A 27,990-nucleotide genomic window follows, 5' to 3' on the forward strand; every position below is an offset into this window, starting at 1 on the left:
TTACTTGACTATTTCTATTTTCTGCTACTCTATACTTCTACTTCATTATCGTTACATCTCAGATATCTCAGAGGGAAATACTGCATATTTTACTCCACTACATTTATCTGATAACTTTACTATATTGCAGACTCAGATTAACAGTACAAAAATGTAATCAATAAATACATATCAATAAGGATTGTTGGTCCCAAGGGGGTAATTTACGAGCTGTAAAAGTAATATATAAAATAGCTGTAAATACATTTAAATTAGCGCTACCTTTACCAGCTGCAACATTAAAGTATTTACTTTTGATACTACGTATATTTTAATGCCAATACTTCTGTACTTAAGTCACATTTTCAATGCACAATAACCAATTATTTGACTTAGGTCAGTGTAAAGTTCAGTATAAAGCTGCTGTGAGCAGCAGAAATCTAGAGAGGTATTTCACTCGTGTTGTACGCGTTCACTGTTCACTCCACTGCCTGAAATGTAAGAAAAAGAAATTGATCAAACGGCTTTCGGTTTTTGACAAAGTTTTTTACTTTGCAGTACAGAAATCATTAGAGCCCAAGATGTTTATTTTAAAGTTGTTCCAAGACAAAATATATCACAGGGCTCTCATCAATTCAATACTGCTGCAGTACACATTTGGTCCTTCTTAAGCAATTACAGTCAACCAACCCTTCCCATTAATCTGCTGTTAATGCTTGGGTCTTCCATCACTTTGCATGATACAGGAACTAAAATGTCTCTGCTGCGTTATAGTAACTCAAGCCGTTGAAAACAGGTTTGCGTAGTTTATGCTGGACTACAGTCGCCCTTGTGGCTTGGCTTATAGCATGCATCTGTGCTGGAGAATAGACAGGAAGAGGGGTTAAAAGGACACAACACAGAATGAGCCCACACACCCCTTACCCACTTTAATGACTGACGATATAAACTGATGGCTGGGGGGTGCCCCCTTGCACGGCTGTCTGCTGTGGATGGGCCTGAATGTGGCCGCCCTACCCTGAGAGGAACACCCCATCACTCACATGATTGAAATTCAGACGCACAAAGCCAAGCCACTTCTCACTCTCTCTCACCCTGACATGAAAAAAAAATACTTTGCAGAGACCAATAACTGATGTATAGATATTATTTATCTTCAAACGCCTTTTATACAATGACAGAAAAATTGCACCCCACCCCACCCCCCCCTATCACATGTACCCACTCTGTAAGATAATGATTATGAATCTTCATTTGATTTGGCATCTTTGGACTATGCATCATTTTAACATGATGAAGCAGAAGAATGTAGGGTATTACTGTATATTAGGCATAACCAGTGTTTAGTGCAACATCCATCTGAATGTGATTTAAAAAAGCATAACCCCCCCCCCTCCCCCTGAACCCTGTCCAACAATACTCTATCATATCTCCCTATATATATATATCATGGACTTCCTAAAAAGGGGCAAACCATAGACTTGGATGATCAGCCAGCCCATAGGTGTGTACATTTTTTGTGTAGGTTTTCTATTTTTTGTAAGATTTCAGTTGCCGGCAGCGTTGTCTTTGATATCAGGAGTGTTGCGGATGCTTTCGCCTCTAGTCTGCGGCGTCACCGAAGGTGTCCTGCTTCTTGCGCTCCATCTCGGCAAAGTCAAATTCCGAGCCCGTCATCCTCCGGTAGATGTCTTTGATGTCGTCACAGGTGGTCTCGAAGTGAGTGGTGGCATCATATGTACGGGAGATGAAAATCTAGGGTGAATTAGTTCAGGACACAGATAGAACAGTCTAGGTCAGATATAGTCTTGATTCTTAAATGATGCCAACAAAAGATAAACTAAAATACAAAAAGTTTACATACACAGTAATTGTTCTTAAATAAATAACCGTTTTCTTTTTGTTTTGTTTGTTTTTTACAGACTGAAGGAAGGAAACAGACCACAGAAGTGTTTCCTGTGCGGGACATTTTGCTGACTTAACTTTCTCTGCTCACACACAACGGCAGCAGAAAACCAAAGTGGTGCAAAGACAGCATGTTCTTACATAACAGCAACGTGCGAGGCAAATTCCTCTGTTACAATGAGTAACCAACTTTTGCTAAGGGTATAGATATTCATTTAGAGTGCATGTTTAGTGGTCGGGTTGGCTCAGTGGGTAGAGCAGGCGCACATATACTGAGAGGTTTATGCCTCGACGCAGAGGTCCAGGGTTTGAATCTGACCTGTGACGATTTCCTGCATGTCTTCCCCCCCTTTCTCACCTAGCTGTCCTGTCAAAAATAAAGGCGGAAAAGCCCAAAAATAATCTTAAAAGAAAGATTTAAAAAAAATAAAAACTGCAGGGATATCACTAAGTTGCCTGTGCATGGTCTGATTTACAGTATGTCATCACTGAGATTGGATGTAAAATGTCTTTTTTTGTTTTTATAAATGGGACTGTAGATCTTTCAGATCAATTTGAGGAGTGCCTAGGGTTAGCATTTTCCCCATTTTATTGTGTAATGCGGTGTGGGACTCGCACTGGTCCGGTCTGGGTCTCGGTTTAACACTGCTGTGAACTGCATTGCGTTATTTGTCTCAAGAAGTTTGCAACATTTCTATTAACTCAAGTGAGCGGAAACAAATGGTTGCTCCAACGGTAGGGGAAAAACAGTTCCTACCTGGCTGTCAGTGCCCATGTCAGTGGGTGCATACTGGTCACTAATGCTGACAAACTTCTGCTCAATGGGCGTCAGTAGGTCCAGGGCTGGCTTGATCTCTTTCTCGGGGTCGTTTGTCTCCACCGTGGTGCTGACGATGGCAACATATTTACCTTGTGCCGCCACGTTGTGAGCAAAGGAGATCATACAAACATAGATGTCTGGAAGCCGAAAGAAATAAATAAGGTTATTGTCTGGTGGTTTGCATGTGGATGAGTTAAAATATCATTATGTAATGATCGGCTGTTGTTACACCTTAAGATATCATATATCTTGGTAGAACCTGCCAATATGAATCTGATAAAACCAGGTGTCACAGCGGAATAACACCATAAGTGGATCATACACTTTAGCAGCTTCCACGTATACATGTTTACGACTCTTCACTTAACGTTAAGCTTCCCTTTCCCTCTGCAATACAACATTTGGTTTTCATCAGACATCTGAGTAATCAGCTATGATAAGGACATATATCCGTTTTTTCTTTTTAAATAATAAAGAAACTAAATAGTATGAAATCTAGGGTTGAAAGTCGAATCAGTTAAACTCAGCCATTGCTTTTTTTCTCAATCAGTCAGTGTGAATTACAATTCTACTTTTATATTCCAGCAGGGCGAGCGCGCTGAACAGTGTTTCCCACTGGTGGTCTATAGATATGAATGTTGATGACATGGCAAAAAAGTCACACCCACAACGCATGGTAAACAGAACAGGGTCCGTGTGCTAATGGATTTTCTGGTTGCCAGATAGTTTATCTCAGGTGTTCAGCAGCATTAGCACGGGTAGCTCAACCAATGTCACACTAGCAATAAGTATGCAAGAGATTTTTTGGAAGTCTTCCCATCCACATGTCAAATGGCCTCTTTCACAGCCATTGGCAGGAGCACAGCCTGTTTTTTATGTTACACTACCCTACGTGTGGTAGATCACTTGGTAGAGCAGGCGCCCACATATAGAGGTTTATTCCTTGACGCAGCGGCCGCAGGTTCGACTCCGCCCTGCGGCCCTTTGCTGCATGTCATTCCTTAATGCTTAATAACTGATTAACAAGAACATTTTAAAATGGCACTTATTTAAAAAAAAGGTTGACGAACCCCTGGTCTATATGAAAAAAGAGGAACAAATAAATAAAATCTTCGTATTGAACAGCCAAATCCAATTTGTAAAAAAAAAAAATAAATAAAGAGACATCTGCTCATTTCCTGTATGCGCTCACCATGTTTCCTGTTGACCTGATTCTGGGGGATGATGATCTGGCACGAGTTGACGTCGCCAGTGTTGCCTATCGGGTGACTCAAGATGCAGATGACTCGGATCACCTGACCAACTTTGGTGACGCGGTCCATAGCGTAGCTGGGGTCGCAGATCAGCTGCTTGCACCTGGCGATCTGTTGTTGAGCAAACCAAAAAAAAACAACCAAAAGGTCAGGGGTCAAGGGATAGGTTTAATTCCTGGAGAAGACGCCTTTGTTTAACACAGGAATCCAACACATTTGAGCTCAAAAAAAAAAAAAACCCGCTCACCTCTCCCTCAGACTTGACTCCCACCACCTTCCCATTCTCTATCACGATCTCGTCTATGGGCTTGTTCAACATATACGTCCCCCCGTAGATAGCACTCAGCCTGGAATGGAAACACAATGTGACATGTTACTTCCCGTTACCCAGAGATATGAGCTGAATGAATGGTGGTGAGCTACAAGAAGTTATACAATATTAATATTAATATTATATTATATTAATGACTTGACATAAGACTATGTTTAACATTGGCTCCGATAGCTGATAGGGACCTTTATCCCCTCTAGTTGCAACTTCCGGCAAAACCTGGGAAACAGTGTGGTCAGAGTGATTGCAAATCATACAATGTCAAAGAATTATACTCAGTAACAGTAACGCATAATTGTTTCTGCCAAACAACTTATTTGTTTTTATAATTACATTCCACTTTGCAACACAGTAATCCAGTAGAGACCCAATTTATTAATATATTTCAAATCGATCCAGCTTACGACAATGTGCTACGGTGACAAGTGGCTCATGCTAATGCTTGGTGTGTAACCGTACCGTAACTTTATATTGCTACAACAACGTTCAACACGGTCATACAGTTATTTCTACGGTGATTGTTTTGACCACGGTTAACAGCGCTTGGCTAACCCACGATTGAATTCACCACGTAACGCTAGCTACAGTAACGTTAGCTGTGGGGAATCCAATGCTCCGGTCCGAACACAAATGTATCGGCAAGAATCTGGTGATACGATACATATCATGATACAAGGGTTACGATTCAATATATTGCAATACTTTAAGCAACGTGAGATCTGTCAGTCAGTGACAGACACTAATATTTTTAAGTATGGCCCCACGGGTACATTTATTGTAAAAACCATACAGAAAAGGCAATGTAACACAGCCTTCCTTAACTGTGACACTTCAATGAATGAAATTACATAAACAGATTGAAAAAATATAATTATTAATTTAAAGTGAAAACTCAAAATCAAAACGTGCCATGTGTTTATGGCCAGGCAAAGCAGCCTTTTGAATATATACATTTTACATAAAAGTGGAGGCGAATTGCTCCGTCTCCATTCTCTGCTGTCACATCTTTAGCCCTCTCACCAAAGTGAGGGAGCAGTACAGCGACTGTGTAGCCTTTATGTCGAAGCTAACCCTTGCTAAAGTTGACGTAAATATGCCAATAAATCAGACAATAGGGCTAAGGGCTAGGCTAAAGCTAACTGCTTATCGGCTAGCACTACCGAGCATTTTAAGGAATTTAAAATACACTATAGGAACACTATTTACTAAATTATTAACTACACTGTATGCTGTAGCACGCGGTTATACACAGTGATTGATCGTTTTCAAATCGAAATCGCGATTTGAAAGAATGCGATTAGCTAATCGTGAAGACCGCGATTAATCGAATGTGAATTATTTAGTCAAATGTCACATTTGATTTGACATTTTTTATTCCTCTTTTCATTATTTTATTTACGTTTTTTTTTTTCATAGGATACATGCTGGGATAATGTTACATATCACAGATTGTCAACAGAAATGTCCTATTCTCAGTGGATCTTTCATTTATTTTGTATTACTTTATTTAACAGGATTGTAGGAAGGTGCAATACCTAGCTGGAAAAAAAAATTGCAAATCGAATTGCAATATCTGGCAGGAAAAACACAATTAGATGTTTTCTCCAAATCCTTCAGCCCTAACAGCGATACATTCAAGTATCATGTGCGTGTCAAACAGAGGATTCCTACCTGGCAAACCCTTGCGGCAGTTCTCCCAGGCCGTACAGTGGGTAGAGGTATGGGCTCTTGCCGTATCTGGCCAGAGACTCACTGTAAAGCTTGATCCTGTTTATAGTTTCGATGCAAGGTTGATCCAGGTATCTGAGTGGAGAGACGAGATGGAGACCATTAGAACTCTACCAAATGTACAACGTTATCCCAATCACGTGCAATAAAAGGTATTGGGGGGGGGGAAAAACAAAACATTTATCAAACAAGTAGAAAGACGACTGACTCGTCTGTGCGGTAGAGGGCGAGGGAGTGGCCGGTGAAGTCGATGACGTCCTGGCCCAGGTTAAACTTTTTGAAAATGTCCCTCATAGTCGACTGCTGGGGGTCGATGCCTTCCATCGTTTTGGGGTTGCTCTCGTCAAAATTGGAAATGTACTGAAGGAAGTTTTTGAAGCGCCGTTTCTCAAACAACCCCATGAGACCTTTAGGAGAGCGAGAGTTTAGACTTCAAGTGGACCCATGTCCAGAGCACCAGAGTGAGTACAAAGCAAGCTTCATAACATCAATGCTACATGTAACCAGCAGCTGACTGTTAAGGGTTAGACCCAAACAACATTACATAAAAACAAGGACTAAAAGAGAAAGGCTAAGGATTTTTTTTCCCCAAGGGACCTTTAGAAAGGAACAAATGCAGCATATTAATCAAAAACATTTCCTCGATAGTTTCAAGCTATCCACACATTCTTTTTGTTCAGTCATTTGTCACTGCATCCGCGGATAACGTACCAGATGACAGAGCCTCAGCCTCAGTAGAGGGGACTTTATGGATTTTGCTCCCCTTGTACACAAAGCTGCCCTCTACCACTTTGAAATCCAGGTACTGAGTCACCTTTGTGATCAGCAGCATGCGCACCAGCTGACCTAGGGGAAGAAGATGCAAAAAACAAAGTGAGACTATTGCTTAATTCATGAAGATATTTGTTAAATATCAACATTTGTGTCATTTTAGACCCTTTGATATTTTTATATTTTTTAGCATTTAAGCTTACTTGTGGTTCTGGCTGCTACTTAAAGATGTTTTAAGTATTAAACTTTGTTTGAACCATGACAAGGGCTGGGTAAAGAGACGTATTGAAGATACTTGGCAGACCCTTTGCAGGCACTAACGGTCAGAGGTCACAAGATAAAGCTGTATGTGATACACAGGTCAGTGATCTAAGTAATACCGTTGGCCATGAGGAATTTAGGGATGAGGTCCACGTTCCAATCCCGGCCTTTTCCCATCGACTCAAGAGGTTTGCCCGGAATGCTGAAGCGCTTGTAGAGCTGTAGGGAGACACAGAAGCAGACTTGACTCACAAGCTACAGCCAATAACTTACAATTACACCAGAGGAGCATTTCAGAAAGCAAGGTAACCATTAAAAAGGGGAACTCGAGGGATTTTACACATGAAAGTCTGTTTACAGGGCTTGGGGAGCAGTACTGCAGAAGTATCTCTGGTTCTGCAGCCATGCATCGACGCGACGTGTAGTTAAATTTTTCTAGGAGTGCCCGTCAGGCTCCGGCGTAGGGTCCATGTCTCCACTTACCTATGTACGTAGCCACGGTGGTGATTTAACGCAGAAGCATAAATCGGCCTTTGAGCCGCCTACACATGATCCGCAGACAAAACCACTCTGCGCTGGCCGCTCCATTGTTTTCCAATAGGGAGAGCGGTTCTGCCCAACTAGGTAGAGTGCAACCCTTGGCGTTGCGCATCGCTCAGGATTGCTGCAGAGTGCTGCGCTCAAAGTTAAAATGATTTCAACTTTGACCTCGTTGCCGCTGACCTTTCAAGGCTCAACCAATTCCAGAACGTATACCTGCGCTGAGCTTTGGCTCTCTGCTCTAGGCCCTACCTCGCGGTTTTACACGACAGGGACAAACAGTCATGAATGCAGAGAAAATCATTGGTGCCACCTTGCCCTCGATCCAGGGCTTCTATACTCCTCCAGAGTCAGGAAACGAGGCAGGAAACATCACTACCGTTCCATCACACCCTGGACACAACCTGTTTCAGCCTCTCCCCTCTGGTAGGCGCTACAGAACACTGTTTGCCAAAACAAGCAGACACTTACTTGGCCGTTAAAGCTGATTTTGATTCTGTTCGGTTTGTGACGTTGCACATATTGTTTTAGAGTGGATACCTTCCTAGGTTGGGACGAGAACCTGGTCATCATAATGGGAGGGGTAACAATAAAGAAGTAGTAGTACAAGAAATCTATAAAGAGTAGGGGTCGGGGAAAAGTCGAGTGCAGATGGATTGCGATTCTCTCAAATTGTGGCTCGATGCAGAAAAATCAATAATTGGAACTTTGTTGCCATGTTTGCTGTTGTAAGCATTTGGAGAGAAAAAAATGCAGCGGCCTGCAGCTAGAAGTTGAGACAGATTGAACTTTTAGAGAAAAGCAACCCGACGTCACGCTGCAGTGGCCAATCATGTAATCAGCGATCAGACTTGTCAGTCAGTTTTGAGGCGTAGTGAGAATCCCGTACAGTAAACATCTTTTTAAACACTATGAGGGTAAAAAACACAGGCACTGAACTGCCCAGGAGTTTGTGTAACGGCTGAATGTTTCCTGCAACGACAAAACACAAATCAGTTGCTAGTCTCTTTTCTTTCCCTCTTTCTCCGTGATATGACGCTGCCTTCAAGGGCAGTCGGAAATGTCAGGATCATAAAAACGGAAAACAATAATTGTAAAATAGGAAGTCTACTTGTGCTACGTTGGGGGGTTAAAGAAACAACAGGACGTCACACAAATGGGCCATTTAAGTTCCATTGCCACACAACCCTGCGGCGAATCACCAGAGCATGTGAATGCTGCGTTAGAAAAGGAACCCCCTCCGTCTGAACAACTACCTTTTTACCTGTTTCAGTCCCTCTGCTTCTCTAGCTGTAAACTTCCTCAGTTACCTGTTCCCATATATCAGCTTGTTTATATATCACAATTGCAGAGTCTGCAGTTCTTGCTTCCTTATACCTTACATTTCAAACCAATGGCTCAGAGATTAACTTACATCTTCAAGAGGCGTGATGGAGGCACTCTCGGCTCCGTAGTAGGAGTTGCGGTCCATGTGCAGAACCTTCTTCCCCTTCACCGACATGATGCCTGATAAAATGCATTCCTGTTGGGAGAAAACAAAACGCAAGAGAAATTAAACCAAAATCCACAGACATGGCACATCCTAATGATACTGGTTATAATGATAGAAGGTTGATGCTGTTTGTTTAGTTGTTGGAAATATTCCTATAGTTAGGGGCGTCCCTGTAGCCTATTATTTAAGGCATACCACAACATTTTGGACAATGCACATTAATCAACATCTCTGTAAATATGCCAGTGTTAGCCAGATGGCTCATTTTCAACTGTAGCCCTAGTTAGGGCACGCAAACACGGGGAGAACATGCAAACTCCACACAGAAAGGCCCTGCCTGGACCGGGGATCCAACTCTGCATTACCAACTTGCTGTGAGGTGGTAGGAAGTGCTACCTACTGAGCCACCAACATCCCCGGTTCGATTCCAGTCTCTCCATCCTTTCCTGTCTCTCTACATGGTCTAAACATCAAATAAGGCAAAAATGGATTTATAATTGAAGGGATTAACTACAGCTCTACTGTAGATAGCTACACCGCAGGTTCTAATTGATTGTTCGACACTGCAACACTAGACTGATTGTCCGTGATTGAGCTGTTTAGGCTCCATTTATATTTCCTGCATTAACTGTATTTACATTTACTACTACTTACTACTACTATTACTATTTACTACTTTTAATCACGCATGACAAATGGGCTGTTGTACAACTATAAATCCTGCTCTAGTGCATTTTAGGTTGCTTTAACATCAGTTCAATGAAGTTCCACTCGGGGTCACAATCAATATAAATTGATGGATGACTAGTTTTTCCTTGAGTAAATGTTAAAAATGGCTTACACATAGGGCTGAACGATTTTTGAAAATAATCTAATTGCGATTTTTTCCCCAAATATTGCGATTCAATTATTTTTTTAAGCTCTTTGTCTTCTGTATTATTCAAGAAAGACAAACAATAAATAATTTTATAGTATGAACAACACACAATTACACACTAGACAGTTAAATAACTAAAAAATATATATATATACACACGTATTTTTTTTTTACAGTGCACAGAGAGGATCTGCCTCCAGCCCCTCCCCCTCGTGAAGCTGCGTGCTGTCGTGTGCACTTGCTCAGAGAGGCTATCGTTACGTTAGCTAGTTGCTGGTGTTCTTGCCGTGGGATTAACTGTATTAATAAAACTGTTGAAACTCCGCGGCCACGCTGCTGTGAAAGCTCCCCGAACGTCATTTATTAGAGTCTGTTACCCCTCTCAGTGGCAGCTCCTCCACTCATATCTTTATAACGGAGCTAGCTAACTGCTAACCGGAGCTAACCGCTAATCAGAGCTAATCGTTGCCAACCGAGCCTTGAGTTCTGTGTGTCTGTATCCATTAACTGCACGTATGGACTCGAGCCCGAATAAAACCCTTCATTTTATTAAAATGGCTGTAAAAGTTTTAAACTACAACTCAGAGTTGTTTGAATGACAGAAATCTGCTCAAGGTACAGTGTAGCGTTAGCGTGCTAAGTTGATGCTTTCTCTGCGGAGTGCAGACTGATTTGCTCTCGCGAGTCATGTGACCAAATCGCAGCCTTTGCGATTAGGAAATCGCATTTTAACATATCGCGATATTATCGCAAATGCAATTAATCGTTCAGCCCTACTTACACAATTTGCAAATTTAACAGAACCAAGATTATGACCATACATTTGTGTATCCAAGAATTCGGTTTCCGACACACCCAATATCGACATAATGTCTGACATGCTTCTGTGGCGCTGGGATGATGATTATAGCTTTCACATGGCTTTAAGTCTCAGAGCCTTGGTTATGACTAGGGGAAATGTGCATGTTCGCCAGAGCCTGGAATTCATACAGACCAAAGGCCATAATGAGATTACTGTGTGCATCATGTGAGTGTATGGACTTTACTTTAAAACAAGTTTTACTACCAAGAACCATGGATCATAACTTTCACTGGGTGATGTCAGCTCACACAACCTGTATGCTGTTCCATGAAAGACAATACAGTCCTGACATGTGACTGCAGTCAACATACAGTACAACTTTCATTTGAAACCAAACTTGGGATCATCAAATCAATCAACCAAAGCTGTAATTTCCACATTCTACATAATATCACGTCACACCCCCCTCAGTCTCACGTGGAAGTGGCTGCTGAGTTAAGTGCGACACCTAGTCGGAAAATTCGTTATAAGGGTCTGGTCCGATTCTTGGCTTAATATCAACCCGGTTCGAACATTTTTACACTGGCCCAAGCCTAGTGTAATGCCAGATTGAGCAAGACATTTCTGGCAAGAAAGAAAAAAAAAAAAAAAAAAAAAAAAATATGAACATTAAGGGTCATTTACACAAAGACGAAAATGTCTAACTGGGGAGACGCCAAAATCTGGAACTTCAGTCGGTAAGAGCCGACGCCAAAATTGTCAGACAAAATCTAGGAACGGCAGGAGACTCAGTTGTTTGTGAACAAATTACGAACATGACTGAGATGTAATCTGCGTCATGCCCTGTCTGCTGCAGAGAGGGAAAGTGGTCTACGGTCTTAAAATTGTTGTATTGGTTTGCCCTCATACAGACGTAATGCGCAAAAATAGATATTCCAGTAGTTTAAACCTGCGTTTATTTAAGAGCGTTTTCACACCAACAGCCTTTAGTTTGGTTGAATCGAACTAGAGTTTGGTGCGGTTCATTTCGGCAGGTGAGAATGCGGCAATCAAACTCTGATGCACACCAAAAGCGGACCAAACAAGAGTACAGAGACCTGCTTGAAGAGGTGGTCTCGGTACGCTTTCAATCCAACTCTGGAGCGGTTTGTTTGTGGTGAGAACGTGATCCGTACTCGAACCGCACCGACTATATGTACTCCGCAAGTCGGAGCTAATGTCTCCTGTAGTCAGGTGTGTTTAGCAATCTGCGATGCAGCAGAGCATCAAACTGTTTCTATCACAGAAATAGACTGCAGTCAAGCTTGCTGACTGTCACTCATATCTCCGTGGTCAAACCAGTTGCCGCTAAAATTGGAGACAGACGCCGGCAGAGCGAAGTCTCGGTGACCAGAGCAGACGTAGTCACGTGTCTTGCGAAACAATGTCTGATAATATTAATGAAATGAGCTGGTTTGACCACTAGACCAGAACACAGGACCTTCTTCCTGTATTTACTTTCTTGCTCCCGCCCCCCAGACATATCCGACCAAGAAGAGGGCTGGATGTTCTCGCCTGATTTGTAATGACGCATTTTGGTACGCTTGGATTTTTCCCAGGTGTGAAACCAAACCAAACCGACCGAGGGCAAATCGCTCCGAGTTTACTAACTCACCAACTGATTCGGACCAAAGCAAACGAACTACAGGTGTGAAAACGCCCTAAAAGGAATATTCAAACAGCCTATTTGGCCAATTTTGACAGTCCTACATGACATGTGGTCAACCTTAAATTTAACTAAACATCTGAATGCCCCCTTCATAACCACAGTGTCATACCTACTACTCTACATACATCCTGCACATCCAATGTAGCTTCTGCATAGGTACTCTCCCAAAATAGCACATGCCCCAGTGAAATCAGATCACGTCTGTAAATGTCTGGGTGTCATCTAGTAGTCTGTGATCTTGCAATGCCATTGACTTGAAGGCCATACATCCAGGTTACGTTGTGATTTGTCACTCTCACTCCTTTTAGGGTAACATGTGACTGAAGTCAACCTACTGCTGCTTACATAGATACAGGCTTTGACACAGAGCAGGAGGCAGCCTAGTCATCACTCCCTCAGCCAGATGGTAGTGGCCGTGCTGACAGAGAGGAAAACACACTGATCCAGTGTACAGTCAGAAGCCAGTTTAAAAACATTGGGTCCAAAGGCCAACTATCAGTTCAATTTTTAACACATCAGACCCATCGAAAGTCTGAGAGGGTGAGAGGCAGCAAAGTCCAACGCACAAGACAAGAGCTGGATGTGTCTCTGCAGTTCAAAAATACAACCACATGACAGGACATTACAATCACAGCAGGACAATACTAGCTTTGATTTTACAACACTGACAATTTCCAACACACTTTCACAGTCACAAGAATCTGCCGGGTCTCTTGGTTGCACAGCAGATTAAAAAGGTTCTACATGCAAAACATGTGATGAGCTTATACAATTAGATGGGAAGGAGTTGGCTTCAGAGGAGGTTTGATTTTTAAGACGATTTCTAGCAGTTTGGTCAGTACAAAACTACCGCCGTAATCCCAATCTTGACTTTACTGTGTGAGTCTTTAGTGATTGTTTAATCATCATTTGATTGCCCCATGGCTGAAACTTCTGAACAAGCTGACCTCCCTTATTCATTATATTGCGAGTGAGTGCGAGCATTGTGTCCACTTCCTTTAATACCATTTCCTTCTTTTGATGGGCGCAAAGATAGCAGCGACTGTATACTTCTTACTGGAAAATGCAAAAGTATTCTCGTACTGTGAAAGGAATTAGCTATTTTGATTGATACACTTTGGTATATTTAACTTTAGGGCGGCAACTAACAAATGTTTTCATGCTGGAGTGGTCTACCAATTATTATCTTGATAAATTGTCGTTTACTATTTCAGATGATTTTTATTATTGATTTTCGATGAATTGGTTTGGTCTATAAAATCAAATCACAAAAAACAATCGCATTTTCCTAAAGCCCAATGTGATGTCTTCAAGTTCAATGTCTTCAAAGATATTCAGTTTACTTTCACATGTGATAAAGAAGTGCAACAAATCCTCATGTGAAAGACGCTGGAAGCCCAGAATGTTTTTGCAAGAGAACTGACTTCACGATTAATTGATTATTAAAATTTTTTTTTTTTTTTTTGTACAGTTTTGAATGGAGATCTTTATTCCACTGCACTGTTGTTAGTTTTTTCTTTGGCAGCTAAGTAATGCTGTTATCACTGCAGTCTCTGTATATTCCTCAACTTATAAACTCCGAAACCACTGAAACCCTGCCCCGTTCACTTCTCTCTTTCTTCAGGCAACAAGCTGCTTACTTGGGATCACCAAGAGCATCATAATGTGAACCAGACTGCATTTAGGTACAGTTTAATATCTTGTGCCAAGCCACTCCCCTCTTGTGTCATTAGTAGTGGACAGATGGGAAACCCCATCCCCCAGTCGCTTAACCCATGAAAAAAAGGTGCCATTGGTGGCAGAAAATATTCCATTTAAGAATACAAAACAAGTGCATAACTATTTTATTAGAATATTGTGTAACCTAAGGGTTCCCCCCAGTGTATTGCAAGCCAGGTGGCCCACCGAGCCTAAGTTGCCCCCCACCAGGCCTAAGCCATCTCCAGTTAGCTTTTAGCGCTGACTTAATATAGGGCCCTATGGAATCTGTTTTTTTTTTAATTTCTCAATTTTGCGATTCCATCCATGATTCTGTTATCCAGAAACTTTGGGCTCTACATTGATGCTGCCATCAGTCTGGGACTGGCCCAGCCAGTATTAAGGACAATCCATCAGGTATACAGAAGTGAAGTCACTCATTTGCATAAGGGAACTAAAACCATGTGAAACTACAAGGTGGAGCGGTCTGCAAGGCTTTTTAAGGCTGGCAATCAGTCTAGCACTCTATTTTACTGAGCTTACAGAGTACTACCAGTGTACTTTCGGTTCCCCAGTCTTGGTGGAACCACACCCAATTGTGAGCTAAATCAACAGCCGGCCCACCAAAACGTAACCAACCCCCTTTCTGCAACCTCTGCCTGCTCTGAGCCTGAAGCAAAACACTCAGTTATTTCTTGCCGTCATTAAGAAATACTAACCTACATAATATGTACAAGGCTGTGTTGAGCCGCAGACAATATCAGAATTAAAACTGTGTACTATGGTTCTCTTAATTAAAAATAGTCACGGTATTTCCATGTCATGCTTTAGCTGTGTACAATTGACAGCAAGTCAGGAGGCCTGTCAGGAAGTATAATTATGTCTATGAGGCTGTTAATGCTGACAAAGTTCATATCATTGTAAACAACCACTACACATATGGGAATCGCTCATAAACTGCCACCTCACATCATCCTGTATCAGCTTTTTAGTATGAAAGTGAAAACGACGCAAGGAGTACATGTTAACAATACATTGCTGAAGTTGGCAAGTTAACTTAAAGACGGACACTTAACGTAACATCGACCGCAGTAATAGAGCACCTTTGGATAAGCAGTCAGTTCGTTCTTACCCCAAATGTCTTCTTGTTTAACTCATTAAAAGTGCTGAGGCTTCGTTAACATTGCGACCACTATTGAACATGTATACTACGCTACAACTTAATTTTTCTCCCCAGCCTGTTGAATCCCCCGCACGGACAGGAGCAGGACGGAAACGTAAGATAGCTTGAGTTGGTAAGTGAGCCAACGTTGGTTAGTGGCTAGCTTTGATATCATTATACTAGCTAGCTAGCTAAGTCTGGAATAAAGTCAACAATCGAATTGACGGGCACCCTGCACGACAGATAAATTGGTGAAGCTGACACGTCGTTATTCTGTCAACAGCAGGCTAATTAGTTAGCTTACTTTAGATCGGCTAACGTTAGCAGGATAATCATCCGCATATAATCTTATCTTGACTGAGAGACTGGCGCCCAACCTCCAAAAAAACGGTTAACTGGACAGAGTTGAAATAATACTTAATAACCACAGCAACATAGTGAGAGTTTAACGTATCTTGTGTACGTTAACATTTAGGTATCGTTAATCTTTCTAGACACTGGTAGCATTTGCCGATATCATAGTGCTAACAGTTAGCGTAAGCTACTTTGCTCACAGTTTCCATTAACAAACAGGTAGTCGCTCACTCTCGGTTAGCGACTAAGCTAGCTACTTAGCGCTAGCTCTGCTGATTAGGCCTAGCTAGCTAGTTAGCTCAAAGCCAAACTGTCAAGCGTAAATGCGTTGGTAACAGGTTGCAAATCATTTCCACGCTGCAACCGCATCGTTTGATTCTTTCTCACCGTAAGACCGGTGCCCAGAACGATAACGTCGTATTCTTCATTCATTTTTTCAAGTCTTTTCTCCTCTACTTCTGAATATCTGGAAAGAAGAAAATGGAGATCTGCGGGGCTGGAAATGAGAAGGGGCAGCGGTTCAGCGTCAGGCGCCTGAGGGGGCGGGGCTTCTCAGCTGTCAATCACTTGGAAGAAGAGGCGCAAAAGCCAGAGACGGTTAAAGAACTAGAATATCTTTGCAAAAGCTGTTTGAAAACGTATTAACTAAGTGAAAATACAATGTCTTACTGTTTCAAGAAGCATAATTACAACTTTTTAAAGTTCTAAGGTATCTTACTGTATTGTATGTTTAATGTGCTGTACATTTAGTAGAGCATATTTAACACTGCCTTGAATTAATCAGTCAGCTGGAAAAAATAGGTGTTCACAAGTTTTATTTACTTTCTAAACATGACATATAACCACAATTACTATTATGTTATTTATTGTTGAATACCACTGCCCTTACATTTTGTATGTTCCCTACAGAGTTCCTAACACCCTGCATGTTCAGTCTTGTATAAAGTACTCAAAAGCAATACTTGAGTAAAAGTACAAGTATCTTCCCAGAAAATGACTTTGGTAGAAGTTAAAGTCTCCTTTTAGAATATTAGGCTACTTGAGTAAAAGTCTTAAAGTATCTGATATTTACAGTACTTAAGTATTCATAGCAATTTTCTGATATTAAATGTACTTAAGTAGAAGTAAAAGTAAAAACAAAAAAAAAAAACTTTGATTATGAACTTGGCCAAAGGTGTGTAATGTTATCTTCATCACCACTGTCGTCGGGGTGATCATCGTCTGTTACCATGGCGGCAGAGCCTGCAGCAGGTGCTTCCATGACACTATCAGTCATTATGCTTCCTACTATGCCTCCTCTTCTTCTTTAGTTTTGGCCTATGGTTTTTTTTTTTTGCCACTTGGCCACAAACCGGCATCACGTCACCAACTGGAATGGAGCGTACATTATCTTGGCAATTTAGGAGCAATGATTCGCCAAACTTTTTTCTTTTTTTCAGTGTAATAAATTTCTTCTGATTATATTTTGTAGTAACGAGTAACTAAGATGCTTAGGGGAGGAAATGTAGTGGAGTAAAAGTAAAAGTTTCTGGAAATATAAATGACGAAGTAAAGTACAGATACGTGAAAATTCTACTTAAGTACAGTAGTGAAGTATTTGTACTTTGTTACATTACAACACTGTGCATGTTAAATAAGAGGTCACTCTTATACTATAAAGTTTGACCTATTTTTAAATGCCTATTTTGGCAATAACTCATCATCTCATATGAGTAATTCCAACAACAAACCAAATGTTATGATGTGTAATGCAATAATAGTGTCATTTCACTATTTGTGTTGCCAAAGTAGACTTCTGGTCGACACACCTGTTGAGTAAACCCAGTGACGTTAATGAAGTTAGCCTCTGTATTACTCACCCAACTCAGTCTTTATAGCATTCAACAAAGCATTTTAAAAAGGTAAACATCTAACCTCATTCAGGAGCTTACAACTACACCTAATACATGTATTTCATACATTGTTTTTATAAACAGTACTTTTATACAAAGTAATACACACCAGTCAGCCAAAACGACTATGGGTTTCTCAGAGGAGTTTGCTGTTGTTTAAAGCTTGGGTTTTGTTTTGTGTCTGACATCCCAGCAACTGTGCTGGCAAGCTAGAGATGTGAGATGATATGACAAAATCACACAAAGGCATGTGAGCTTTAGCATGTCCAATCATGTCTAAACCTCACTGCGTAGCGTTGTCTCAACAAGATACTTGCTCCCATGCAGCAGGGTGGCTGGCCTTTTGGTACAAACACCATTATGGCCTTTTTGAATTATTTTGGAGACACTTTTCAAGTTATTGCAGTCTAAGTCAAGTCACTAACATCAAATACAGGTCTGACGTAGTCTCGCATTGCCAGACCTTCCTCCACGGCGCTGCGGAGGAGGGTCTGGCTAGTCCACTCTGGTTTTTTGGCATTTCTTTAAACCAATCAAAATCTTCTTGGGCGGTGCTAAGCGCCGGACGGAGCCACAGTGCCGCTGCAAAATAACCTCGGGAAGGAACTTGTTTTGGTGGAACATGTGTACGTTCAAGTTGTTTTAGTCGTGCAACAGAAAACTCAGATTGGACAGATAGTCTAGCTAGCTGTCTGGATTTACCCTGCAGAGATCTGAGGAGCAGTTAACCATAGTCCTCACAAATCCACCGGAGTTTAGATCGGCAACACAAAGAAAGTGGAAGGTGCTGGACGTCCGGCCGAAATGAGGGACATCCATCGGAATTTACGGCGGCACCTGAACAATCCCGGAAGCGAAACGTCATCGATATAGACTAGGTCTGATGTAAACATAACAGACTAAAGACAGACTTTATTTGAAGTCATGTGTCTACTACACAACACAGTGCAAGTAAAGATGTATGCTAATCTTCACAACCTAAACGCATTGACTTGAATCACATTAAATGTTTCAGGTTCTTTTCTTTACTTATATGAATGTTACAGAACCTAAATCTGCGTTCTGTATAACTATGGTATCGTTTATGATGGGTCCTGTAAGTCACATTCAAACACTCGCACTACGTCTGGTTTCCTGGCATGCTGCCGTGCTGTTGTGCCTGACGCGTCCTCCGAGTCTTTGAGTCCGAGCTGCAGGAGTGTCCCGGCGGCGTCTGCGTGCTGCCCGATGCAGGCCATATGGAGAGCTGGGAAGAGAAGAGAACATAAGAGGGTGGTAAGTAGGGCTGGGCGATATGGAGAAAATCCAAAAGGCAAAAACTAGAACTGCTAGAATAGTCTGGTAAGTTCAGAAAATGACATCACTTTACTGTAATGCAGCCTTTAAAACTGCACTCAACCCATTCAGCCGTCTTTTTTCTTATGCAACATAAGATTTTGTATTTTGTATGTATATATTTGTTTTTCTGCATTTATTGTTTATTTCATATTAATGTTAAATATGTTTGTTTGTTTTTTTATGTATGCATCTTTCACCAAAGCAAGTTCCACATAAGTGTAACTTATTGTGGCAATAAAACATTTTCTGATTCGGATTCTGAAAAATAGGAAAAGACAACACTTTTGTTATATTATGATATAACGATATCAAAAATTTAAGACGATATCCAGCCTCATATATCAATATAGCATTGATATATTGCCCAGCACTAGTGGTAAGGGACCATACTGGTATATTTGCATGTTTTAGACAAAGCATACCTTGTTTTCAACCTCCCAGACAGCCTTTGGTTTCATTTTCTAACAGTATTTTATTTAATGTGGATCCCCATTTGCTGTCACTATCTTTTCCTGGTCCACACAGTGCATCATTTGGCCTTTATTTATTTGGTCAGAGTTTATTTTCATGTGGTAATGCAGCTGAAAGTGCAAACTAACTTCAAAGCTTTTTCTCGCTGGTGCATTCTAGTGCTGCTGGAAAGTTTCTACATCCAAAACTTGAGAAATCTTTTTCATAGCCTCCACATCTATTCATACTTTCTTCTGGATTAGATTTTGAGGCAGCACAGCTTTTTCACTAACACATTACTATATGAGCTTCAGAATGATACCATAACTATAACCACTGACAAAATGGTGACTATATGTTCACAGAGATGGATTATTGATCTATCTATTATTTTCAAAGTGCTCTAAAATTAACTGTGAGAGTAATTTAGAAAATGACACGTTATCTTCAAATCTTTAACTCAAGTTATCATAACCTTATGCTAAAAAAAAGGCATGCTTTGCTGTATTAAAAGGCCGTGCAAATCTATTTTCTCAATCAGCTTCTTTCTATGAGCGATATGGTCCTAAACAAACATATCATTTTCTACTTAAATTACTTAAAGTTACACTTTGGTTTATTTAAAAGGAGACTTTTCTGTCTGACCTGTTTTGTCAGGGCTTTTCTGAGTGGTTTTGAGTGAGTAGGGCTCAGCTGGAGAAATATGATGTCAGCAACATCTGAGTGAAAACAGGCTCGTTGGAGATGAGCCAGGCCTGAGCAGAATCGATCACGGGCGATCGGCGCCCAATGCATGCCGGATAGGATTTGTGTCCGACTTGATCCTGCCTTGCTCTGACATCATGCACTCGTGGGCAACGATAACCTCACGAGATCAAGGCAGCCGCAGTCCACCGACTGAAAGACCCAGGGCATGATGGGAAAAGCCTGGCTTTCAGCTGATCTAGCAGCTGATTGGTGATGATGAACATGATGATGTTTTATATAAACCTTTTATTGTTTTTGAATATGCCCTGCAGTGCCCTGCTATGCCCTGCAGTGTCCTGCTACGCCCTGCAGTACCCTGCTACGTCCTGCTACGTCCTGCAGTGCCCTGCTACATCCTGCTACACCCTGCAGTGCCCTGCTACGTCATGAACTACTACAACTACTATTTCTAGTCATAGTTCCATTATCTTTATTGTGACTATAACTGCCACTGTTCATCACACCCCCAACCGGCACCTTCAGACACCACCCACCAAGAGCCTGGGTCTGTCTGAGGTTTCTCCTTAAAAGGAAGTTTTCCTCACCACTCGAGGTTTCTTCCTAAAAGGGAGTTTTTCCTCGCCACTGTCGCACTAAATGCTTGCTCTTGGGGGAATTGCTTGGTCTTATAGAGTATAGCATATTATAGTGTGTGGTCTAGACCTACTCTATCTGTAAAGTGTCTAGAGATAACTCTTGTTATGATTTGATACTATAAATAAAATTGAATTGGAGGGATTTTAATCACTATTTGTCTGATTTAAAGGCTCATTCTGTACAGAACACATGTTGTGTGGCTGATAGTGACGTTTAGAAGTCTGAGAGACTAAATCTGTTCAGATTACTGATCATCATACTGATTGTTTAGTAACATCAGCAACAGATCGCATGTAGAGCATTTAGACAGCTACTCTGTCATAATAAAAACAACTGGAGACTGTGTATGAGCTGATATATGAGTCTGATAACATTTTAATAAATCAGAATCTGACCTAACAGGATGTGAGTGTTGCTGTGGTTTCCTGTTCAGACTGAAGGCTGCTGGAAACGGCTGGAAACTGTCCGACTTTACCGCAGCTTTTTGTCACCGCCCCCCCGGCTGCTGCCGCCTGCTCTCGTCCACTTTACAGGCGAGGCGCAGCTCATCTGGAACGAGCCTACAGTGATTGTTTGCTTATGTTGTGAGCACCGTCAATCACATCTAACTCACCACACCCAAACAGTCCTGATCCAGACAAACTGAGGTAAATCATACTTAAAGCTTTAGTGCGTAACCTTTTTGATATTAATGAACGTCCGTTACATTCCAGCCATTGCCAAATGAGTTGCTACAAAGATAATTAAGACTATCAGCTCCACACAACTCTCTCTGGATTTCTCAGTATGACTATGTTCAATCAATCGATCAACATTTATTTATATATAGCGCTATACAGCAACCAACAGGTATCCAAAGTGCTTTACAACAAGGACCAAGAATAAAACAAGATAACTTATGATAAAAAGAAAAAAACATAGAATACAGTCAAATCAGAAAAGGTTACATAAAAACAGGAGGAAGAAAGGGAAAGTGTCACAGTGCTACTATGTATTAAAAGCCATTCTAAATAAATAAGTTTTGAGTTTGGATTTAAAAAAGAGCTACATCTGTAATAGTATATTACTAATATTAATGTTATAGAGAGATACAGTGCTTAAGATTTGAAACCACATTTTCAGGGGCTTTTAGTGTGTTAAAAACAACAATATTTCACAAGCTCACCACTGCAGCTGAAGTGAAAACATGGATGGTGTGATAAACGGCTTACCAGTTCTTCCCTTTTTGTCCCGAACATGAAGATCTGCCCCCAACTCCAGCAGTGTTTTTATAGTGGACGTGTGGCCCTCCTAAGAAAAAAAACACAGATTGAAATGAGGAAGGAGAGTTTGTTTGCACACTGTAAATGGCAAGGTGCGTCAGTAGCTTTGTAAATATATTTCCATACCGTCATCTTACTACTGCCCCTTCTGTGTCTTCCCTGTACAAACGACACCTATGACATGTCTTAAAGAGATGAAGTTAAAGAGATATTTTGCCAATTTGAAATCCAGCTCTGTGTCATCTTAGTGTGGGTAATGTGTGCAGATGAACGGTGTGTGGCTTCCCATCCGTGGCACTGCTCCCTGCGGAGTTGAGTTCTGCCTATATCCACCGGATGACACGCTAAGATGACAAAGAGCTGGTTTATAATCGGCAAAGTATATAACTATATATTTTATCTATTTCAACTTCACTACTCGCCTGCTAACTAGTTTCCATGCATTCTCAACATTTGGTTTTCAGGTGTTACAGCTGACTCAATGTGTGGAAGTATTTTTGATTTAAATTGTATTTCCACTTTTTTTTAAAGTTAAGTGAGCTACTCCACAATCTTTCTACATACCCCCAAGCAACTGTAGAATGACCCCCCCCCTAAGGCAGAGGTGCCCAAATTCTTTCAGGTGAAGGGCCAAAATGTATCTGGATGGAAATGTTGATGTTGAAGAATACCATAATTCTTGTAATTCTTCGTAGATAAAACTTGCGTATTTAATTTAATAGGGAAGTTTACCAGCACTGCATCAAATTGCCGTTAAGCTCAGATTAAGTACTTTTTAGTACCATGAAGTCATTATGGTTAGGATTTTACAGCACTTTCTAGTTAAGAGGAGATAAACATGAGCATGTCCTATGACATGGCGGGCTAAAACAAAAGGGAGCAGGGGCCAAACTTGGCCTGCGGGCCCCAAATTGGGCTCCCTTGCCCTAATGTAAAGTACCGCTGGGTAGGAGTCCATGAGCTAACCTTTGCAGCGTAATGCAGGGCAGTGAGCTGGATGCCAGTTGCTCTGTGATTGACATCTACATTCAGGTCCCGCACCAGATACCGCAGCGCCTCCTCCTGGCCGGTGACAGCCACCTGGTGCACCGCCTGAGCCCCAAGTATGTCCGCTGCTGTCGGAGACGCCTAAATCACACACAAGTCACAGTGTGTCAGTACACATAAATATCTCAATTTCTTACAGACGCTGGAGAATTACTGAACTGAGACTGACTGAACTGCCTTGTTGTACCTGATGCTTCTCTAAAAGCAGCCTGGCCACAGAAATGTGTCCGTTCCTGACAGCGTCCATGAAAGCAGTGACTCCACAGCTGTCAGCGCTGTCGGGGGTGTAGCCACATCTGGGAGAAGAGCGGTGAAGGTGAGAGTCAACGGACGAGTTTATCTGTTAGCAGCAAATCGTCACCATCAACCTCAAAAGTATGGAGCTATATTTATCCCAAAACATATAAAATTAAGGCTACATTTACATCGCTACGTTTTGGTTTTTAAGCAGAGTTTTGAGCCAAAAGCAAACTCTGTGCAAACAAGTGTTTTTAGCTGTGAAACATTGGCGTCCCTGTTGGTGTTGCCAAAGGTCTCCGTTTGCAGCCGTTGAGACTGCAACACAACCCTGCAGATTCCAAACCAAAACGGGTCAGAAGGGTTTCTCTGGTTTGGGGGCTCTGAAACGCCAGAGCAGGGGGAATGCGAGGTGTAATCGTAGCAAAAGATATCCGTTTTTTAAACCAAAACATACAGTAGCAATGTAAATGTAGCCAAAGAGTGTGAAAATTGTCAATGGCAAAAAAACTGAAGTTGTCTTAAAAGTCTACAAACAGAAGTGTAACCATCAGAATCATTCATTGTATGTGATGCCGATTAATCACTTTAACGGGTGATTATTGTTCTTGAAAAAAAGTACTTTGACAAAAAAATATAGTAAAGCAAGGTATACTTACTGTGAATTTTCATTTTTAAAAAGTTTCACATCTACATTTTACATTTTCAAATGTGGCTAAAAGCTCCAAAATGTAAAGTAAGAGGACCGTGTACTTGTAATTGTTATTTGCATACTTTCCCCCTCTTAAAGTGGCTAAAATCAACATTTTTATATTAACAATGGATCACATGAAAAAGCTGTGATAAACCCACTGTCAGCTACCTGCCCAGCACCAGGCAGCAGGTGGGCAAAGTTAGAGACTAGCATTTAGCAACTGAAGAGCCGGTTAGAGGAGTGAATATTAGACTTGCAAAACAACAACTCCAAATTAATGCTAATGTCGCTCCTTATCTGTTGGTTGTGTAAATGGGGAACCGTTTGCTAACAAATTGATCATAGCAACCTTAAAGGCTAAAAACGGCCTATCACTTTTCCCCACCCAGATTTATTTTGCCAAACCAGGGATTGAACCGTGAACCTCTGGGTCACGATAATGTTCATACTTGTGAGTCTTATCCAGGTGTATTTATTATTTTAAGAGCATTTTTATTTCAGGGCATTTTGAGCCAGAAATCCTAAGGAAAAGGTCTGGGGATGCACACAGCAGATGTCACTAATGGCATTGTGTCTTTTCAGAGCTGACTGAAACATGTCATTTGTTTTAAAGGGACGTTTTCCCCGTACAAAATTCCAACCTACCTCTCCAGCAAGATCCGAACGACCTCCTCACAGCCGTGCATCGCTGGATGATAGCAACAGAGAGAGGATTAGTTATTATCTGACAAGAAACGCAAAAGGTCCTTCAAATAATAGGAAAAAACAGATACTGCTTATGTCATCGCCACACACACACACACACACACACACACACACACACACACACACACACACACACACACACACACACACACACACACACACACACACACACACACACACACACACACACACACGGACATTTGGCCACAGGAGAATACCAAACACTTAGAGAGAAGATAAACCAGCCTGAAGTCAGGACTTTTTTTTCCGTGTATGCCAGGTGTAGCTGTGGTGGAATTTCCAGAAACACCATGTTGTGGTGTGATGAGACAAAGGGAAAGCTTAGACAACATCCGGTCATTCATAGGCCACAGGTCAGGGGACGAGAATATTCGGCCAGTCTCTGATAACCAAACCTGTTTGTGTATAATTATGTTGGTCTCTCTACGGATTTAAGGAGTCTACATAGACAGCTGTATGATAAGGGAATGTTTTGTCTCAGGACTGTCTCCTTTTGGAGGTCGGTAAGCCAGCCACACTTTAGCATACTTCCCAGAGAGAGAGATAGGCTGAACTAGGCTTTAGCATCTGTGTTTTAGGCGCCTGCAATATCTTTGTTTACCTTAAAGGTTCAGCTAAAAATGCTGCCTCCAGCATGGTTAAACTGTACTGCCTGCTTAATTGTCTCCTCAATTGAGTGTTCATTAAAGGGGAACTACCATTTTTTTTCAACCTGGACCCTATGTTCCTATGTTTTTGTGTCTAAGTGACTGATGGGAACAACAATCTTTGACATCGGTCCAGTATTAAGAGAGATCGCTGCAGTCGGCAGCAGAGAAACAAGCTACAATGTAAGTTAATAGAACAATTGTCCAGCTTGTATTTACCTTCACAGAAGTGCTCGTTTTGCCGCTGACAAGCTCAGATTAGTATTCTAAGTGTCTGACAACATTATGGAAAGGATCCCTACAGAGATAGACCTTTAAAACCTCTTTGAGACCTTTCTGTTTAACCAGAAACAGCTCTGAGGTCGCTAGCACTAAACTCACCAGACTCCATTTAAAAAAGGTCAAGGTCTCCCAAACCATTTTCACGTAAGTGAAATGAGTTGTGCTGCTCCTGAGTTCTTCCCTAATGGGAAATCTGAGGACGCTTTACCTGCAGTGTGTAGTGGTGTCCTGCGCGTCTTGCTCTCCGTCTTCCAGACATCCGGCGCGACAAGAAGCATGTGCTGTATGACCAGAGGATCGCCCTCCCTGCAGGCAATGTGGAAGGAGTTCCAGCCGTCTTTGTTTCTCAGTGCAGGGTCGGCGCCGTGGCACAGCAGCTCCTGGATCACGGCCAGGTTTCTCCGGGTGCAGGCCATCATCAGGGGAGTCCTGACAGAGAACAGGCAACACAGTGACACCTACTCTGACCAAGTCAAATCAAGAGGTTGGCAGTCACATTACAGGCTTACATGCTAATAAACAGCATGTATGCTAATTTTTTAAAGACAGTTTTCTGGGAGATATAGTAAATAGGGCTGCACAATTAATCGCAATTTTATCGAAATCGCAATATGGACTAGTGCAATCATGTGGACGCACCGACAGTGTTGTTGTCATTACTCAGAATTCCTCATGGGAGAGACAGAAACTACACACCATAGCTTTAAGTATTATGGTGCTGCAGAGACGTCCCGGCCTACAAATCCTATCCTACAGACTAAAGAAAAAAATCTTTTTTGTTTGGTACAGATCCTCGCAATAATCACACTATAATCATTTAAAAAAAAAATGTTTTAATAATTTTCAATGAAAATTAGAATGATACAAAAATGATCATTCCCTCCAAAACCGTGACTCATATCGCAATATCAGTCTAAATAATCGCAATTAGATATTTCCCTCATATCGTCGGCCCTATAATATATATATATATATATATATATATATATATATAAAATGAAGAAAGAAAAATTAAACAAAACATTCTATCAGGGGAACAATATGTGCAAATAGAAGAAATTATCATTAAATGTGTAAATAGTTCAGTGATTTATCAAAAAAATAATATTTAATTCAACTTAAACTATTAGAACCATCAAATAAACTGTAAATGATCACTTTTGTTGTGACTTTCACGAGGTGTATATATAGCATTTTAAAATCTTTACCTTCAGTTTTTTAATTCTGATATAATTAAATGAACTCTAATAATAAGTGATTAGACCCAGTTTGTGTCCATTATGTATGAAGATTAAACTCTTCTTTCTCATTTTTTAGAACACAAGAAATATATTATAACATATCCAAATACAAAAAAAATTGAAAAAACATTAATAAAGATATATGTACCTGATATTAAAACTTTTAGTTTAATTTTCCATATTTATAAAGTGTGTTTTGTTGAGTCATTGTACAGCGATCACCTTGTTTGGACAGAGAAATAGTCGTGTGTGAAACGGGTTTATAACTATTGTGCAGTGCAAGGGATAGTGATTGATGTAAATGGAGAGGAACGTGTTTGAATCGAATGTAACCATGAGAGGCAAAAAGTGGGATAATGGGTAATATCTATTAACCGGCTGCTGCTTTTCTTTGTCTCTTTATAATTATTTATGTTTGACAAGAGTTTCGCAAAACAACTGTTTTCTAACCGCTCTACTCACTAAATAAATAAAATCAAAAACAGTGCTCCTTCGAGCCGGATTCGAACCAGCGACCTAAGGATTTCAGCATTATGCCTCTACAGTCCTCCGCTCTACCAACTGAGCTATCGAAGGGAGCTGTTAAGCGACCGTCGACGTTTCCTTTTTAAAGCCAAAAGAGGGCGCCGCAATATTTATGTATTAATTGCGACAAGGATAATACGGGGGTTTTCTTACCAGTCGGCTTTCTTCAGACCGTCCACCTTCGCTCCTTCCCGGAGCAGGTAGCTAACACAAGCCTGGTGGCTCATAGACGCAGCTTCGTGCAGCGGCCTCTTGTAGTCGTTGTTGTACACCTCCACATCCATGCCTACCTGCTTTATTAGATATTCCACAATGTCCAGGTGTCCCTTTCTGGCAGCGTAGTGCAGCAGGGTGTCCCCTGACCGACCGAAGTGTTTGCTGCAGACGGTCTGAACCGCCGCCGAGCCACCTAATGTTATCTGTTTATCCAGAGAGCTTAACTGTCCCTCCTGAGTGAGTTTCACCAGGAGTTTTAAAGTGTTTTCGTCCATCCTGAGTTGAGGTTAAACACAAAGTCACTTGACAGAAAATAGTTAAGCTGGGCTTCTTCAATACATGCTGGAGAAAAGTGTTTCACAGGTTGTTACTGCAGAGTAGTGAAAAATGAAGTGGCCAACCATAACC

The 27,990-nt window shown here is 41.2% G+C and overlaps 2 protein-coding genes, 1 long non-coding RNA gene and 1 other non-coding gene across 4 annotated transcripts; all 4 read right to left on the reverse strand.

The window, feature by feature from the left end:
• Nucleotides 1-504: 504 nt before the first annotated feature.
• Nucleotides 505-16,254, reverse strand: gdi2 (GDP dissociation inhibitor 2). Its single transcript, XM_031306187.2, has 10 exons — nt 16,069-16,254; nt 9,003-9,110; nt 7,168-7,267; nt 6,728-6,862; nt 6,225-6,423; nt 5,960-6,091; nt 4,205-4,304; nt 3,897-4,068; nt 2,642-2,841; nt 505-1,734 (listed from the first exon to the last, which is right to left on the reverse strand). The coding sequence occupies exons 1-10, from the start codon at nt 16,111-16,113 to the stop codon at nt 1,582-1,584; spliced, it is 1,344 nt and encodes a 447-aa protein (XP_031162047.1). The 5' UTR covers nt 16,114-16,254; the 3' UTR covers nt 505-1,581.
• Nucleotides 16,255-16,529: 275 nt separating this feature from the next.
• LOC118493981 lies at nt 16,530-18,071 on the reverse strand. The gene is made up of 2 exons (XR_004896039.1): nt 17,303-18,071; nt 16,530-16,603 (listed from the first exon to the last, which is right to left on the reverse strand). It is a non-coding gene; the product is annotated as an uncharacterized LOC118493981 (long non-coding RNA).
• A 388-nt stretch (nt 18,072-18,459) lies between these two features.
• Nucleotides 18,460-27,986, reverse strand: ankrd16 (ankyrin repeat domain 16). Its single transcript, XM_031306190.2, has 7 exons — nt 27,520-27,986; nt 25,809-26,029; nt 24,591-24,633; nt 23,202-23,310; nt 22,934-23,095; nt 21,917-21,995; nt 18,460-18,819 (listed from the first exon to the last, which is right to left on the reverse strand). The coding sequence occupies exons 1-7, from the start codon at nt 27,855-27,857 to the stop codon at nt 18,656-18,658; spliced, it is 1,116 nt and encodes a 371-aa protein (XP_031162050.1). The 5' UTR covers nt 27,858-27,986; the 3' UTR covers nt 18,460-18,655.
• On the reverse strand, nt 27,330-27,417 carry trnay-gua. Its single transcript is given in 2 exon segments — nt 27,330-27,365; nt 27,381-27,417. It is a non-coding gene; the product is annotated as a tRNA-Tyr (tRNA).
• Nucleotides 27,987-27,990: the final 4 nt, after the last annotated feature.

This window comes from Sander lucioperca, chromosome 20 (assembly GCF_008315115.2).
Source record: "Sander lucioperca isolate FBNREF2018 chromosome 20, SLUC_FBN_1.2, whole genome shotgun sequence".
Classification (NCBI taxonomy): Eukaryota; Metazoa; Chordata; class Actinopteri; order Perciformes; family Percidae; genus Sander; species Sander lucioperca.

Bases quoted from the DNA above. Each gene is read 5' to 3' on its own strand.
- gdi2 (XM_031306187.2), bottom strand. From the start codon at position 16,113: ATGAATGAAGAATACGACGTTATCGTTCTGGGCACCGGTCTTACG. The intron at 7,268-9,002 runs GTAAGTTAATCT...GTCTCCCTACAG, and splicing joins CCATCACGCCTCTTGAAGAT to CTCTACAAGCGCTTCAGCAT. The intron at 6,424-6,727 runs GTACGTTATCCG...GCTCTCCTAAAG, and splicing joins GGCTGAGGCTCTGTCATCTG to GTCTCATGGGGTTGTTTGAG.
- ankrd16 (XM_031306190.2), bottom strand. From the start codon at position 27,857: ATGGACGAAAACACTTTAAAACTCCTGGTGAAACTCACTCAGGAGGGA. The intron at 26,030-27,519 runs GTAAGAAAACCC...GTTCTCTGTCAG, and splicing joins GGTCTGAAGAAAGCCGACTG to GACTCCCCTGATGATGGCCT. The intron at 21,996-22,933 runs GTTAGCTCATGG...TTTTTTTCTTAG, and splicing joins CCCTGCATTACGCTGCAAAG to GAGGGCCACACGTCCACTAT.